We start from the raw sequence: 17,657 nt of genomic DNA, 5'->3' as shown, positions 1-17,657 counted from the left end.
AAGTTCTGGCATGCAAATAAGTTCATTCGTAGGATTAACTTAAATCAAGCAGTTAAAAATATTACAGTGGTACCTCAGGTTACATACGCTTCAGGTTACAGACTCCGCTAACCCAGAAATAGTACCTTGGGTTAAGAAGTTTGCTTCAGGATGAGAACAGAAATTGTGCTCCGGCGGCATGGCGGCAGCAGGAGGCCCCATTAGCTAAAGTGGTGCTTCGGGTTAAGAACAGATTCAGGTTAAGTACAAATTAAGTACTTAACCCGAGGTACCACTGTACTAAGATAAAATAGTAAAAATGGAGTAAAGTGGAATATGCAGTGTTAAAAATCTAAAGTAGAAAAGGAACCCTAAAAGGGGGGGAGGGAATTCAAATATGCAATTGTATTCGGAAATGCGTTTGCAAGGTGTGTATTTGGAATCTTGTGAATAATGAGAAATATATTTTTCTCAAAGGGGGGGAGGGGAGAGAAGGGATGGGAAGCAAACTTGGGTACCAATTATTAAATTCAAATGTCTGAAGAGTTGTGACACCGGATACTGGAGAAGATTTGTTCCCTGTTGTTGCTGTACCCAACAGGTGGAAACAGCGGGGAAGAAGATTAGGGGGAAGAATTCCTATCAGTAAGAGCTGTTCAGCTGCCTGAGGAGGTGATGGTCTCTCCTTCGACCGGGCTATTTAAGCAGAGGCTGGGCAGCCATCTGTTGGGGATGCTGTTGCCGCATCCTGCACTGAGCAGCGGGTCAGACTACATGACCCCCGGAGGACCCTTCCAACTCTCTGATCCAATTATTCTAGCTCATGCTCTGCCGCTCCTCATTTCCTACAGCTCTGTAAAGGAGTTTAAACGGGCCTGACAGATTCCCCCTTCCAACTCCCAAGGCGGCCAACATGCCAGCAGCAGTGCCTGGGGATCAAAATGGGAAAGAAAGAAAGGTGTTATGCTTCAGCTGGTGCCAGGCAGCCTTCACGAGGTTTCTGCACTTATGAGCATTAGGTTTTAAAGCACAGGTGACCTTCAAATTTACAGGTATGCAACGGGCGGCCTGTGGCCAAAAGAATCTGGCCTGCAGGCAAAAGTGGCAGTGGAAAAATCCTTAACCATTTGGTTTGGAGGGGGGGTCTGTGTGACAAGAACAGGGCAGTTTTAACTCCCCCTCCCCACCCCACCAATATTTCCCATCGGCGTCCGAATCTCGCGTTTAATCCTGTTATGCCTGTGTGACGGGTCTGTGCCAAGACGGCCAGCTGTCAGGCGGTGCAGAACGGGCCACGTAGCAGCCCAGTTTCCATGGTTATCTGGTAAAGATGGAACGGGAGGGGGGAACGAAGTCCGGATTCTAAGCACCACAAATATCAGACTTTCTCCAAGACCCACGTTTTGCGAGGGGGCATGTGCGAAGAGCCCAAAGGGGTACTTTGCAAGGTAGGGGGGTGGGCAAGGGCAAATAGTCTAAAGATCCCCTTCTTTCAATTTAAATAAAAAGTACACTTCTACTATTTGGCTTAAGTGGGTGTCACCCAATCTTTATCATCCACTGTTTTTATATGTTGACTTTTTAATATTTAATGTTTTATTATGTTTTTATATGTTGACTTTTTAATATTTAATGTTTTATTATGTTTTTATATCTGTTGGAAGCTGCCCAGAGTGGCTGGGGACAATCCGGTCAGATGAGCCGAGTACAAATAAATAATAATAATAATAATAATAATAATAATAATAATAATAATAAAGAAGCTGAGATATGGAGCAAAATGTGCAGGAAGTATTATAGGAAGTATTATTGCCACCATGAATTCATTCACCCTCTTCTACACAATCAAGGCGTTGCAGAACAAAAAGCAGCAAAATCTGTTAAACACACGCAAATAACCAATACATTTTAAAGACTACAAAACAGACACGCATGCAGAAGAACCATTTGCCCATTCATTTTGCAAGAAACTCGTATACTGGCTGATTTGGGAGTATTTGCTCCCCCATCCACCCCGGAAAAATTCCCGCAGGTGCCCATGCAAAGCCTATGAGCATCTCCCCAGTCAGGGACCATAATTTAGTTTTCATGCCAATAGCCCCCCGGGTTCAAGCCAAGGTGCCTGCAGGTAAATTCGTCCACAGGGAACAGGAGAGGCCTCTCCTTCAGACCCCAGAGAATGCTTTAAATTAACTCAGACTCTTGGGTTCATCCAGTTTAGCGCTGTCCACACTGAATGGCAGGTCTCCAGGGATTTCGCCTCTCCCAGCCTTACCTGGAGAGATGCTGGAGACTGAAACTGTGGCCTTCCACATGGGGTAAGCCTGGATAGCTCAGTTGGTTAAAGCGTGGTGCTGATAATGCCAAGGTTGCAGGTTCGATCCTCATATGGGGACAACTGCATATTCCTGCATTGCGGGGAGTACTAAGAGATTGGGCGGCCTCTGAAATCATCCTCTTCCAAAGTAGCAATTTAAACGGAGGAAATCTGACAAACAATTGTTTTTATCCCTTTCTGGTGGAACCCCCCACTTCCGTGTCTCCTCCTCGTCTTCCTCTCACCTTTCCCAAGAATTTAGATTGTAAGCTCCTGGGGGCAGAGACCTCTACCCTTGTACTCTATAAAGCACTGTCCCGCTGCAACCAGACTAGGATAATCAGAGGGTGTTTTAAAGAAACAAGCAGCCAGTGCAAAGAAGGAGGCGGAGATGAAAGGAGGAGAATAATCATCAGCCAGAGAGCTCAGCTGCTCACCCTGAGGAATAAAATATATGGCTTTGTGATGCCTTGAGAAGCGGCCCCTTCCATTAGCGCTCGTTCGTGGGACCAGCCTCCAGGCTTAGTGCCTCATTGTTTAGGCACAAAATTATCTTCAGGCTTAGTGCACAAAATTATCTTCGCTCCTGAAGGTCTCGTGGGGTGAGCTGTCTTAGCGGCCACCCGCCCAGGCCTCACACTCTGCAATCAGAAGCTGGAGTTGGGCCTGTACAAAACCCAGCCATAAATGTGCGGTATGTGAGTATTTAAAGAGTTATCGGCTCTGTGGTGCCCAAAACAAAACTCACAAGCAAGTGAGATGGCTCAGTTGGTGAGGATTAGACTTTTAATCTTAGCGTCATGGGTTCGAGTCCTGCATTGCAGGGGGTTGGAGTAGATGACCGTCGGGGTCCCTTCCAGCTGTACAATTCTGTCATTCTATTATGTGATCCCAGGGACGCGGGTGGCGCTGTGGGTAAAAGCCTCAGCGCCTAGGGCTTGCCGATCGAAAGGTCAGCGGTTTGAATCCCCGCGGCGGGGTGCGCTCCCGTCATTTGGTCCCAGCGCCTGCCAACCTAGCAGTTTGAAAGCACCCCCGGGTGCAAGTAGATAAATAGGGACCGCTTTCTAGCGGGAAGGTAAACGGCGTTCCGTGTGCTGCGCTGGCTCGCCAGAGCAGCGATGTCACGCTGGCCACGTGACCCGGAAGTGTCTCCAGACAGCGCTGGCCCCCGGCCTCTAGAGTGAGATGGGCGCACAACCCCAGAGTCTGTCAAGACTGGCCCGTACGGGCAGGGGTACCTTTACCTTTATTATGTGATCCAGCAGGCTCTTCTTGCATTGATATATAACAAGCATCCCTCTCAGGCCCAGACTTCTCATCTATCCGTCCCCTAAACTAAAAACCCCTCTCCAAATGTTAGTAACTTCATAGACTCTCTTTCCAAATGTTCCAATTTTTTTAAAAAAGGCATCCCAGCACTTAGGAATCCTCACCACAATCTAAATGGGTAGCCCAACCCAATTTGCTGCCATAAAGCTTCAGCGAGGAAGGGGATTGCACCCCCCCAAAAAAATAGCAATTACAAGCAACTCATAAAAACCACACTTTTTCTAAAGATAAAAAGATAGCTAATCAAACAAACTGATTGCGCTATCGTTGCTTCTAGAAGATACGCTGGTATCAATTATTATTGCACAGTGAGCTTTTAAAAAAAAAACCAAACACAAAAAGATGGGGGAACAGATTTGCAAATACAGTGGAGTTTGCTGATGCTTCGAGGGCACACAACAGACAGGAGTGGATTCAGCAGCTGGCAGGCATCCATTTACGCCAAGCCTGGGCAGCCAATAAAAAGCTGCATTATTTTTTTTTCAAAAATTTGACCAGAAACTGTAAAGAAGCACTGTACGTTAAAAGCAATAAAGAGCCAATTGTGCACGATTCATTTCACGCCCTGGGGATCAACAGTTTTCATTGTACGGAGTGTCCACTGCTATTTTAAAGGGGGCGGAGAGGGGTGGAGGGGCGAGAGAGACAGAAGAGAGGTTTTAAAAAGAAAGCTTCTCCTTCGCTGCAAGAATTCAGGATTGAAACTAAAATCAGGGACAAGTTTGTGATTCAGTACATTGGAAGTGTGGTTGTGTTAGTTAGTTAGTTAGTTAGTTAGTTAGTTAGTTAGTTAGTTAGTTAGTTAGCTAGCTACACAAAACGGATCATTTTACAGGAAACAAATTGCCCAACAATCTTCCAAGATGGAGCCTAGATGCTAACAGCGCTTCAAAGTATGTTAAGTTCCTGTTGGGGATGGATATATCTGTCCATTTCGGTTCCATTTTTCCAGTTTTAAGTTCAGTTCCTCCACATTTCCACAGTCCGTTCACAAACTTCTTTATTCAAAGGTCCTCATGAAAATTCATCAGCATTTCCAGGACAAGTTTCTCCACGTTTTTGTAAAGCAAATTTCCCCAATATATTGCATTTCTGCATATATTGTTATCACTGTCCTAGTGTGTGCAGTTTTTTGTGTACCCCGTACTTGGCTGAAGAAGTGCACTTCAAAATTCAGAGATGTGCACATTCCTTGGGATGGCTGCATGCATTGTTTCAAAAGGTGCAGATTAAAGGAGAACTGAATCCAATTTCCTCCTCATCCCTCATTTCTGCTCACATTACTACATTAAAAAATTCAGGCCCATTTATTTTTGCGGCCTGTTCTTAAGGCTGAAAATCTTGGGTGTAAATTCCACAGGGTTTAACTATGACTGAGCTGTGGAAGAATTGCACTTTAGTAAACTAAGCGCAGATTAAAATTGCATTGACTAACTGGAGAAATGGCTCCCCAAAATTCCTACTTAACCACCACTGGGTGACTGGCTATTCCCAGGCTAAATAGAGGTGGCCTGGCAGGTTACCACAATGATTCAAAAAGGCTGAGAAAAGGGTGATAGACCAAAGAGAGAGAGAAAGAGAGAGGAAATGGTGATTATGCTTTATAAAGTTCCCCCACTCACTGACCCAACACCTCTTGTTAGAAATCCGCCGTGTCTTAAAAATAAACCAATTTATTGTATAAATATCAACGATGGTAACAATGTTCAGATGCCTCCTGTGAAATTTTGTACACTACTTTTGGAATTCTTAGTAACTTTTCAGCGCCAAGTGAGAATATAAAATGACCTTGAGGAGAACATCCTGATATTTATAGATGACACAATTACTTTAAAGGTTATGTTACAAAGGTTCTTTTTTTTTTGTACTGTATATGGGTATTATTTCTCCCCCTTTTTTTCTTTCCCCCCTCTTTTCACGTCACACACACACATACACACACAAAAAATGTTACAACTCTCCAATATCTGAAATTACAGTGGTACCTCAGAAGTCGAACGGAATCCATTCTGGAAGTCTGTTCAACTTCCAAAACATTTGGAAACCAAGGTGCGGCTTCTGATTGGCTGCAGTAAGCTCCTGTAACCAATCAGAAGCTATGGAAGTCGCATCAGACATTCGGGTTCCAAAGAACGTTTGTAAACCAGAACACTCATGGGTTTGTGGTGTTCAGGAGCCAAAACGTTCGACTCGTAAGGCGTTTGGGATCCAAGTTACAACGGTATTATTATTTTTATTCATCCTAGGGCTTGTGAATGCAGCTTCCAAGTTTTGTTCCTTCTCTGTGTGCATGTTTAATTTCTATTTTTGCACTGTTTTCCCTTTATGCTTTTTTTAAAAAAAAAACCACTCTGTTATTAAACAAATTGTGTTTTCAGTTAAAGAAGTATCAAAAAAGGAGAGGACACAACGAAGACACCTTATAAAGGTCCCTTCCTCATGGACCACCTAATGCAGTGATGGCCAAACTTGGCCCTCCGGCTGTTTTGGGACTACAACTCCCATCATCCCTGGCTAACAGGACCAGTGGTCAGGGATGATGGGAACTGTAGTCTCAAAACAGCTGGAGGGCCAGGTTTGGCCATCGCTGACCTAATGCCTCTTGTTGGAAAGCCAAAATGGCCGCCACAAATCCCCCGTTCAACTCTCTGCTGTGGCCAGACGCTGTTTCTTACCTTCTTTTGTGGTGGTGGAGGCAGTGGTGGAGGTGGTGGTAGTGGCTGTTGTCCCTCCAGGGCGTCCCACGGGGCTGGAGTGCTTCCCAGCCCTCCCGGGAATTTTAAGTCCACTTGGTTTCAGCATGCTGGCCCAGGTCCGTGGCTCAAGCCAAGGGATTTGGTCGAACTGCCGGCTGAAGACTTGGTGTCACGATGTCAGGCATCTAGGCAACGGGCCCCTTCATCTATCTTTGGAGACCTGGAGGGGAGCCAAAGAGAAAAATTCAGGGGAAGGAGAAAGAAAAGACCAGCTACAGGAAAAATTGTAAGTGGAATAAAAGTGTGCGTCAAATAGCTCCAGCTCCCACCTTCCCTGACCACTGGCCATGTTGTGGCTGGCACTGATGGGTATCAAAATCAAGTAGAAGCAGTGCATTTTTTCTAAAAAATATATATGTTTGGGGTACTCTCATTTTGACTCAATATCACCATTGACAGGAACACTGTGACAGGAAATGAGGCCGCCATCGGGAGTAGCAATGGAACGGACAATTCACCATACTAGAGAAGAAACTAAAAAAAATAATAATTAGTTTCTTCTCCTGTTAGATTCACAAAATGTTTAGGGGTATGCGTACCCCTGCGTCCCCCCCAGAAAAAAAGCACTGACTAGAAGGCATCAGGTTGGAGAATACATGAAGCAAGCCAGCTTCTCAAACCATGGTTTGAAAGTGGCTTGTTCCAAACAATCCACAGTTCTCCACACTTGGTTGGGTGTCAAAACCACCCAACAAGCTGTGGTTATTCAAAAAAGGAAGCCAGAGCTTCCAAATGACTCCAAGCAGTTGCTCCAGAGGAGGAGCACGAGCGCAAGGCTTTACAGAGGCTCACTGCCATCACAATAAACCAAGATTTCCTATGACGTCCAACTGAGGTTTGTGCAAACGAGTGTCTACAGGTTTCATAGTCTGGCAGACTATGGTTTGCCTAAACCAGAAGTTAATTTAGCAGTGCATTGAAAGGAGCAAAGGAAGCAGAGGACTTGTTCCCATAGCAATGAACAAGAGTTCGGCATTACATCCAAAACAACGCGGTGTTACAGATGCTGAACAACAATTGCTTTTGGGGATGGCGCTGTGGTCTAAACCACAGAGCCTAGGGCTTGCCGATCAGAAGGTTGGCGGTTCGAATCCCTGCGACGGGGTGAGCTCCCGTCGCTCAGTCCCTGCTCCTGCCAACCTAGAAGTTCGAAAGCACGTCAAAGTGCAAGTAGATAAATAGATACCACTCCGGTGGGAAGGTAAACAGTGTTTCTGTGCGCTGCTCTGGTTCGCCAGAAGCGGCTTAGTCATGCTGGCCACATGACACGGAAGCTGTACGCCGGCTCCTTCGGCCAATAAAGCAAGATGAGCGCTGCAACCCCAGAGTCGTCTGCGATTGGACTTAACGGTCAGGGGTCCTTTACCTTTACCTTTCAGTTGGCTAAGTAGGAGATGATCAATGGGATTCTATAGTTAAGAGATTTGGGGAAAATCCATAGAAGGTAATGCCTTAAGAACAGTAGAGGATGGAGAAAATCTCCATAAAATTGGAATGAGGAGCATGCTTTGGGGAGTTTCTAGCTAGACACTGAGGCACAGCCTTGGAGTCTGTACTTATTTGTTCTACTTATTTGTCGTTCTCTGTTTTTGCCAATGCAACCCAAAGCAACTTGCAACAATAAATAAAAACACACACGTTAAAACCATCATAGGCAAATCTAAAAAGCATCCACATTTTTAAAAGCCGGGATTAAAACACACCCCCCCCCCCACTCAAGGAGGCCACAGATGATTAAAAAGTCTGGCGAAAAAGAAATGTTTGGGCCTGGCGCCTAAAGCTTTATAATGATGGTACCAGGTGAGCCACTACTGAAAAGGCCTGTCCTTGTGTTGTCGCCCTCTGAACTGATGACAATAGCAAGGTCCGGGGTTGGTTCACGTGGGAAGAAGCAGTCTTGAGCTGCATAAGATTTATGGGTCAAAACCAGCGCTTTGAATTGGGCCCAGAAGCTCACTGGCCACCAGGACACAAACATGTACTCTTTAGGAAGCCGATGCAGAACTTCAGAGACCCTACCACCCAATTTAGGAGTAGGACTGACTCCCATGCTGTTCCACTTCTACTTTAGCACGCAATGGAGATTTCCCAGAAAACACCATGCACTTCTGTGGCTTTCTTGTCCAAAGGCAGTCAAATCCTGTGTCCTGCTATGCTCGGGACTTCTCAGAGCAAGATGCATTAAGGGCAAACTGTGTTGGGATTCTCTCAGTCTGGCCTGGCAAACAGCTCCCCACCCCCCCTACGTCTGCCGCTACTAAGTGAAACGCTGCCAAAAGCCTCCCCCACCAGCTCAGCTTACGCCAAAATCCCCGACTCATGCCTTAATTACTTCCTGTCTCTCAGCTACTGCCATTCCTGCTTTTATGGTCCTTTAAAAATATTGACTTTGTTAACCCCAGCTTCGCGCACAAGCACAAGGCAGAAGAAGGGATCCTGTGTGGTCCTCCAGCTCCCATCAGACCCAGTCGGCAAGGCCAATGGTCAGGGATGATGGGAGTTGTAGTCCAACAATATCTGGGAGGCCCGCGAGTTCCCCATCTCTGGGTTGGAGCGTTGCGGAGACGTTTCCCCAAGAACCGTACAAAAGGCAAGACTTTAATTTGGTCAGGTCGAACTTCCCTCGCTTACGGCCAAAAGGGTTTTGCAAAGCACAACTTATAAGACACTTGATATCCAACAAGTCACATCTGCAAATGCTGAGTTTCTGCAGCTACATTTTACTCAGAGTAGACCCACTGGAAATAATGGGCCCAAGCTCCATGAAGCTATTGGCAGGGGTAGCTAATCCCTTTGAACAGTTGTTCTCAAACTTCTTTCTAAGGGCCACACTTTCAGAATAAAAATTTGCTCATGCCACAATGAATTTTTTTACTGATAATACACACATTGGAAAAAGAAAAAAACCCAACTCCTAGTGGTGATTTATATCACAGAACACAACTACTTTATAATATGATCATGGGACATCCACTGCAGCTACATAAAAACAGGCATCATTCCCAAAATATAATTATAAACGGGCCTCTTAAGTATGTACTGTATACAAATTCAATTAGAGTGAGCTTGCTTTTGCTGGGTAATCTCATTTATATTAGGTCTAATTTGAGGCAAACAAACTGTCATCTCCTCATCAACACAAAGAGGCCTTTCTCTTTCCTGGTCTTTCATATTCGTCAGAGTTGAAAATCGCTGTTCGCAACAATATGTTGTGAACAACTGTAGAAGAACAGCCAATTCTCATCCTCTCATTTTGAAAAGCTATCTATCAATATTCTGCAAATTAAAAAATATATACCGTATTTACTCGGATCTAATGCTCAACTTTTTTTGGCCAAATTACGTTGCGAAAATTTAGGTGCACATTAGATTTAATGGCACATTTACATTCACCAGCAAATGCTTTTTTTGGTTTCAAGGTCCTGAAAAGGGGCACTTTAGATTCAATGGTGCATTAAAGGTAAAGGGGAAAGGGACCCCTGACCATTAGGTCCAGTCGTGGCCAACTCTGGGGTTGCGGCGCTCATCTCGCTTTATTGGCGAATCAGAGCAGCGCACAGAAATTCCGTTTACCTTCCCGCCGGAGCGGTACCTATTTATCTACTTGCACTTTGAAGTGCTTTCGAACTGCTAGGTTGGCAGGAGCAGCGACAGAGCAATGGGAGCTCACCCTGTCACGGGGATTCGAACCGCAACCTTCTGATCGGCAATTCCTAGGCTCTGTGGTTTAACCCACAGCGCCACCCGCATTAGACTCAAGTAAATACGGTATATACAATACTTTACGGTACTGAAATGTTTATACGTTGATTTGATTGTCCTTGAATTTTCCCACCACACTGTCCTGCCAACTCTTTGAGAACCACTATCTTAGAAGACAGAATCGGGATTCAAGATGACCTTAGCAGAATGGAGAACTGGGCCCAAACTAACAACATGAACTTCAGTGGGGACAAATGTAAAGTTCGGCACTTAGGCAGGAAGAACCAGATGCACAAATATAGGGTGGGGGGCACCTGGTTTACTAGTAGTACATGTGAAAAGGACCTAGGGGTCTTAGTAGACCACAAGTGTGATGCAGCAACAAAAAAGGCCTTCTCGCTAGTGGTGCCCACCCTGTGGAACACCCTCCCATCCGATGTCAAGGAGATAAGTGACTATACAACCTTAAGGAGACATCTGTTTCGGGAAGTTTCTAATGTTTGACGTTTTATTATGTTTTTATATGTGCTGGAACTTGCCCAGAGTGGGCGGGGTATAAATAATGAAATTGTTGTGGTGGTGGTAGCTGTTATCTGAAGGCAGCCCTACACAGGGAAGCATTTAATGTTTTATGTTTTGTTATGTTTTTATATATGCTTTATGTCTAATAATAATAATTGCTATTCTAGGCTGCAACAACAGAAGTATAGCGTCCTGATCAAGGGAAGTAATAGTCCCGCTCTGTTCTGCCTTGGTCAGACCATACCTGGAGGACTGTGTCCAGTTTGGGGCACCAGAACTTAAGGATACAGTGGTGCCCCGCAAGACGAATGCCTCGCAAGACGAAAAACCCGCTAGACGAAAGGGTTTTCCGTTTTTGAGTTGCTTCACAAGACGATTTTCCCTATGGGCTTGCTTCGCAAGACGAAAACGTCTTGCGAGTCTTGCGATTTTTTTTCGCTCCCCCCCCCCTTTTTCTAAGCCGCTAAGCCGCTAATAACCTTTTAGCCGCTAAGCCGCTAAGCCGCTAATAGCGCTAATCCGCTAATAGGGTTGCTTCGCAAGACGAAAAAACCGCTAGATGAAGAGACTCGCGGAACGGATTATTGCGAGGCACCACTTGTATTGATAAGCTGAAACGTGTGCAAAGGAAGGTGACCGAGATGATCAAGGGTCTGGCAACTAAGCCTTATGAGGAACGGTTGAGGAGAAGAGAAGAACTAAGAGGTGATATGACAGCCATCTTCAAATATCTGAAGGCCTGTCACATGGAAGATAGACGAAGCATGCTTTCTGCTGCTCCAGAGGGGAAGACCCGAGCCAGGGGGTTCAAATGATAAGAAATGAGAACTTTCTGATGGTAAGAGCTGTTCATCAGTGGAACAGCTTCCCTTGGAAGGTTGTGGACTGTCCTTCACAGGAGGTTTTTAAGCAGAGGTTGGATGGTTATCTGCCATGGATTATTTAGCTGTGATTCCTGCATTGCAGAGGGTCAGACTAGATGAGCCTTGGGACCCTCTTCCAACTCTACAATTCTGCGATTCTAAGTTATGTCATGTCCACTATTCCAATGTCTCTACTCTGAGAAGGAATGGGGCTGGGTATAATGCGCTGAAAACTCTATGTGTGCACGCAGTAAGCACAGTAAGCCAAAAACCAGAATCAAGGATTAAAAAGAACCACCAAGCAATTAAAGGATAAAAAAGCCCAACCAGTAAATAAAACCGAGGATCAAATCAGAGCATCAACGCGACAATTTAAAACCTCTCTCAAAAAACACATGCACACCATACAGTCATAGCAAACAGCTTCCCCCAGAGGATCCTGGGAACTGTAGTTTACCTGCTCAAAGAGCTATAATTCGCACTACCCTTAAACTAGAGTTCCCATGATTAAGTGAAAGTCACATGCTTTCAATGTACAGTGTGGGCGGGACCTGTTTCGCATGGACTCCTTGCAGCAGCCAGGCCAAAATGACAGGCCCTATAAATCCAGGGCTGTTCCTCTTCAAACTGGCCCATAATTCAGAAGGATTGGAGGGACATACCAATCTTGCCTGGTGGTTACAGAGCTAGTTACTAGGCCCTGGGAGACCAGAGTTCAAATCCCCACTCAGCCACGAAGCACAACCACCATCTCTCAGCCTAACCTACCTCACAGGGTTGTTGTGAGGATAAAATGGAGAAGAGGAGGACCACGAGCACCTTGGGAGGAAAATGCGGGTTACATAAGTACCATATTTACTTGAGTCTAATGCGCCATCCCCGCGACGGGGTGCGCTCCCGTTGCTCAGTCCCAGCGCCTGCCAACCTAGCAGTTCGAAAGCACCTTCGGGTGCAAGTAGATAAATAGGGACCGCTTACTAGCGGGAAGGTAAACGGCGTTTCTGTGTGCGGCTCTGGCTCGCCAGAGCAGCGATGTCACGCTGGCCACGTGACCCGGAAGTGTCTCCGGACAGCGCTGGCCCCCGGCCTCTTGAGTGAGATGGGCGCACAACCCTAGAGTCTGTCAAGACTGGCCCGTACGGGCAGGGGTACCTTTACCTTTACCTTTAATGCGCCATCAACGGCGTTTCCGTGCGCTGCTTTGGTTCACCAGAAGCGGCTTAGTCATGCTGGCCACATGACCCGGAAGCTATACACCAGCTCCCTCGGCCAGTAAAGAGAGATGAGCGCCACAACCCCAGAGTCGGTCACGACTGGACCTAATGGTCGGGGGTCCCTAAATCCACCATCAAATCTAATGCGCACCTCAATTTTCAGAACCTAGAAACCAAAAAAAGTATCTGCTGGTGAATGTAAGTGTGCCATCGAATCTAATGCACACCTTAATTTTCGCAACGTGATTTGGCCAAGAAAGGTGAACGTCAGATTTGAGTAAATATTGTATAATAAAGATAAAAAAATGGTAGCCATTTATTCTCCATTAATTTATCAGGCCCCCTCCTAAAGTCGCCCAAGCCAGCAGCCATTCCCTCGTGTCTTGAAGCCACAAACGCCATCGAGTTAACTCTGGGTCACAGCACAGACGCAAGACAGAATGAGCGGAACTCAAAGTGACCCCCCCACACACACACTTACCTCCCCAACAGAGCTGCTTCTAAGACTGAAACAAAGACAGAGACGTAAAGGGGGGGGGGATTGGCTTAACTCTTCAACTCTTACAACAGGATGCCGGCAAGAGGGTGCCAGGTTCTGAGGCAGCAAATTGTCCCTGAACAGAGGCCAGAACTTCGGGACAACTTGCCAGGAGATGTCTGAACTCCTCTGGAAGAAGCAGGAGATTTTGGAATGCGAAAGGGACGCGGTCAGTTCTCCTTCAGAGCTCCTGCCCGTTATTCGGGAAAGCCGGAGAGGCTCTGTCTGCTTACCTCGTGTGCAGAGGTTCCTGTGCATTTGTGCATTAAGTCAATGGCTCCAGAATCCCGAAAAAAATGTACTCTCTCGGGCAGTTGCTCCTCCTCTGCCCCTTCGGCTCTGTGCGCTCTGGCAGGGAACCAGCTGTGTGATTCACTGCAGATTAGTTTGGGATGTGTCTGCAAGAGGAATGGATTCTCCACTCCCACCCCTTTCTCCTCTCTTCTCTCTCTCTCTCTCTCTCCCACACCCCCTCTCTCTTTCTTAAACAGGAAGTGGGATAGCATGAGACAATGTCAAAGTAGCTACAGAAGGGCTTTGGGCAATAAAAGGCACTTTTGCACAGACTTGCTCAGGGAGGAATTCTAGCTTTCTAAAAACCCTTTGGAGGGGAAAAAATTGCTCTCAACAGTGCCGCAAAAACACACTAACTGACCGCGGGGAGGAGAGAGACCGACGTGGAAAAGAGTAATCTAGTAAGTCCCAATGCCATTTTGCAAAATGGGCAACACTACTGAGACAAAGCTATCTGCTGGTTTTAAAGAGGTTCAGAAATCCAGAGTCTGCATCCACAATACTGATTTTATTTATATATATAGACTTTTAAAATAACAGCACATGAGTTAATTTCCTTCATCTGAATTCCCTATGTTGAATGACAGATTGTAGGCCACTTGGGGCAGAGACTGTTTCCTCTAGCACAAGCTATATATCTTTAAGCATATTTTCCCCACCACCTTCAAAGATTTCTGGGCATTGTAACTTACCCCTCACAGAGCTATAATTCCTAGCAGCCTTTAACAAACTACAGCACCCATAATTCTTCTTCATAGTGTGTACTGTGCACAGCCTGCAGAAGGCAAAACAGCAGCAACAAATAACCTTGCCCTCAGTGTGATAACACTGTTTCCAGGAAACAACTTTGAAAATCAGATTCCTCGAATTGTTTTTAGCCAGGGCTGTAGTCACATGAAGAGGGTCCTATGTGGGAACCCTGCTCCCCTCCAAGATATTCCAGGACGGCTCCTTGGAAGCTTAGCTTTCATTTAAATTTTTTTAAGTCTCTACCTTGCTTTACTTGCAGAAATGTGGAAGGAAAAGGGTGCTTACTAAGGCACCAACATTTGGGACATTAAAATAGTATTGTACCACTTTAAATGGTCATGGCTTCTTGCAAAAATCCTGGGAAGCGTAGTTTGATAAGATTGCTGAAACTTGATGGGAGACTCCTGTTCTCCAAACACAGCTAGTTTAATAGTCAATCCCTCCTCCCAGGGAACTCTGGGAATTGAAGCTCTCTGAGGGGAATGGGGGCCTCCTAACAGCCACGGCTTCCTGCAGCTTGAACAAACCACAGTTCCCAGGATTCTCTGCAGGAAGCCGTGGCTGTTTAAAGTGGCACGATGCTGCTTTAAATGTGTAGTGCATACAGGCTCAAAACAGCATTACCAAGTTCTCCAGAGGATTACTCTGCACTTTTTTCTTCTGCGGCTTTGTGTGCAGAAAAGCATTGCTGGAAGGAAGATCAGGACAAGCAAAGGCCCATGAATGCTTAGCTTGGGGAAGATGATAAGATAAAGGGAGTGCCATGATAGCTGCCTCCAAACATCTGACAGACTGTCATGCAGGAGCAGACTTGTTCTCTGTGGACTGTGCTAGCAGCTGGAAATTGCGGGGAAGAAGATCTTGGCGAAACGTTAGGAGGAACTTCCTAATGACACAAGCTAGTTGCGCAGTAGAACAGGCTGCCTCAGGGTTTAATGTGCAATGGGAACTGGGCCAGGATAATGAAGACAAGTGGAGTTTATGAGCGCTAACTGCAGCTTTCAGGTTTTGGGAACACAGGGCACCCAAATTAGCTCATTGGTCCACCTAGCTTAGGACTGTCTGCACTGACTGGCAGCTGCTGTCTGGGCTTTCGGGCAGGGGACACTCCCAGCCCTACCTAGGGATGCTGGGGATTGAAACTGGGACCTCCTGCGTCTCCTGCTGGATGAAGAGAAATGTGGAATCCCCAAGGAAGAAGGCTCAGAGCCTGGAAGCAGTGGTGTGTGGCCACTGGACTAAGGGGACTATGCTAACTCCCTAAATGTTTCCCTGATGCCTCCTTCCCAAAGCACAGGAAGGTTCTGCCCAGCTTCAGGAGGGAGACGCGAAGCTCACATGTGTGACGTCAGGACGTCGCAACATTACACACATGACATCAACCCCCACGCCCCTTGTAAGCTAGCGCCTCTGGCCCTAACTGTTCCCCTGTGAAATATTTCACTGCATGCCACTGCTGGGGGGAGTGGAACAACAATGAGCGGTCAGAGGGAGAAAACTGGGAAGAGGGTGTGTGGGAAGCTGACGAGGTAACAGGAGCTGGCAGAGAGGAGTCCAGAATCAGAGGTAGAAGCTGAAGCAGGAGGTTTGGAGGAGAGAGGCCAAGAGGCAGAGATGAGTCAGGCTAGTGAAGAGTCACGAGTGTCTCTGCCTCCTGCCGTGACAAGCTCCCCTTCCCACGGTCTCCCAGAACCAGAAGAGGCATGAAAAGGGCGGAGCAGTGGCAGGTTGCATGTAGGCACAGTTTCTGAGTGCTTGGGGGAAATCCCTGGAGAGGAGGGGACCTAGATGGCTATGGGGAGGTGTAGACTTTCAGTCTCAGCAACTGATTCATGGGGCAAGACTTAGCAGGGATGAGCTGCAGCGTTCATTACGCCTGACACTCCACCAGGTCTGTGCTGGACGTGCTAATAAAGAGTTAACTTCAACTTTGAACAGTGTGATTTACTGCCAGCTCACTTCTTGCCATCCTGCATGCAAAGCAGAGGCTCTGTCACTGAGCTAAGGTCCTTCCCCAGGCAAGGAAAATTTCTAAAGCTACTGCAAAGCACTGCAGCAACGGAACAAGGAAGAATTGAAAATGGAGTGAGGAACCTATAGCCCTCTGGACGGCATCAGTCTCCAACTCCCATCAGCCCCAACCAGCATGGCCAATATGCAGGGATGATGGGATCTGTGATCCCAAAACAGATGGAAGGTGGCAATTTCCCCATCCCCTGCTTAAAAACAAACAAACAGAAAATTCCTCTGTTTGGGAAATGGGAAATCTGACTTGCTAACACAGTCTCTGCGTGAATAAGCAACATTTTTCAATCCTCTGCACCCTGGGCAGGACAGCATTTTCCACTGATGAAACTGTTGAGCCCTTTGCTTTCAAAGGAGACCTCATTACGCCAAGTAGAAGACGGTAACATCTTCTGAAAGGAAGAGGCGCTTGCAGATTCAAAATTCTGTTTGACGTGTTCAAAGGAGATAAGAAACTTTGATGCCCTTTGGTGTTATGCAACTGTCATAGTTCTGAATTTGAAGCGAATGGAATAAGCTTTGCATCTGCATGACAAGCCAGGATGCCACGGTGCCTAGAAAGAATGAGGATCTGTGCAGGTAGCCAATGGGGCAACTGCAAGATGTTGTTGTCAATTAACTCAACCTCAGCCCAGGTTCTCTCTTTCTCTTTCTATAAATATGTATTAAGTTAGCAAAAGCAAAACTAGGAACACGGTATTGGTGTTCTATACAGCTGCAATTGCATAATAGTTGTTATTACCTAGCGATGATCTTACGTGCTAATAGCAAACTTATTCTCTGAGCGTGGGATCTTATGCAGCGAAAAAGGTCCCTTCCATGTACAAGAAGGAGGAGATCAGCACACCCAGCTAAACTCAAAGCCTGCGGAAGTGTAGAAAAATCTTTAGGGGGAGAAAATCCCCCCAAGAGCCCATGAAGACTGAGTATGCTGACCGGTCACAGAATGACGGTTAGCTGGGGTGGGTGGCTGGGACAGTGGGACATAAAACTAGGCGGAATGGAATGAAGTATCCTGGGAAAGGGCATGGAATGGCTGGCTGGCTGGCTGGCATCCTGCTACTGGTGACATTTGTCTTTATAAATCAGTCAGCTAAGGAAGAAGCCCAGCACACCTGACAAAACGGGCGCTACTCCAAGAAAGTTGATACCACAATAAATCTTATCTTTTCTGGTTTTGCTGCAACGGGCCAACGTGGAAATCCCTCAGGCTCTGTCTTTCAGGCCACAAGCCTGTGAGGTTCCAGGGACTGGAAGAGAGAAATGGGCAGACTTGAAGTTTATGGGATCTAACTCAAGTTCCACCAGCCAGACATAGAAACAAGGTAATGGCTTGGGGCACCGAAAGAAATGCAGAACGGTGAA

At 46.4% G+C, this 17,657-nt stretch overlaps 1 protein-coding gene across 4 annotated transcripts in view; it reads right to left on the bottom strand.

The window, feature by feature from the left end:
• The window catches only part of CLIP2 (CAP-Gly domain containing linker protein 2), a 71,601-nt gene that overhangs the window by 41,085 nt on the left and 12,859 nt on the right, over positions 1-17,657 (bottom strand). For 3 of the 4 annotated variants that reach the window (XR_013390917.1, XM_028707286.2, XM_077919753.1), the window contains exon 2: positions 6,304-6,544. Coding sequence is in view for 3 of the 4 variants with exons in the window: in XM_028707286.2 (XP_028563119.2) it covers positions 6,304-6,430 (127 nt within the window). In the remaining variant the exon portion in view is untranslated. Of the gene's footprint in view, positions 1-6,303; positions 6,545-13,456; positions 13,636-17,657 lie in introns of those variants that run through there. The other variant, XM_077919752.1, reaches the window with a different exon arrangement.

Source organism: Podarcis muralis, chromosome 15 (genome assembly GCF_964188315.1).
Source record: "Podarcis muralis chromosome 15, rPodMur119.hap1.1, whole genome shotgun sequence".
Taxonomy (NCBI): Eukaryota; Metazoa; Chordata; class Lepidosauria; order Squamata; family Lacertidae; genus Podarcis; species Podarcis muralis.
The sequence above is the reverse complement of the archived record's forward strand: the minus strand, read 5'-3'. Positions and strand labels throughout refer to the sequence as shown.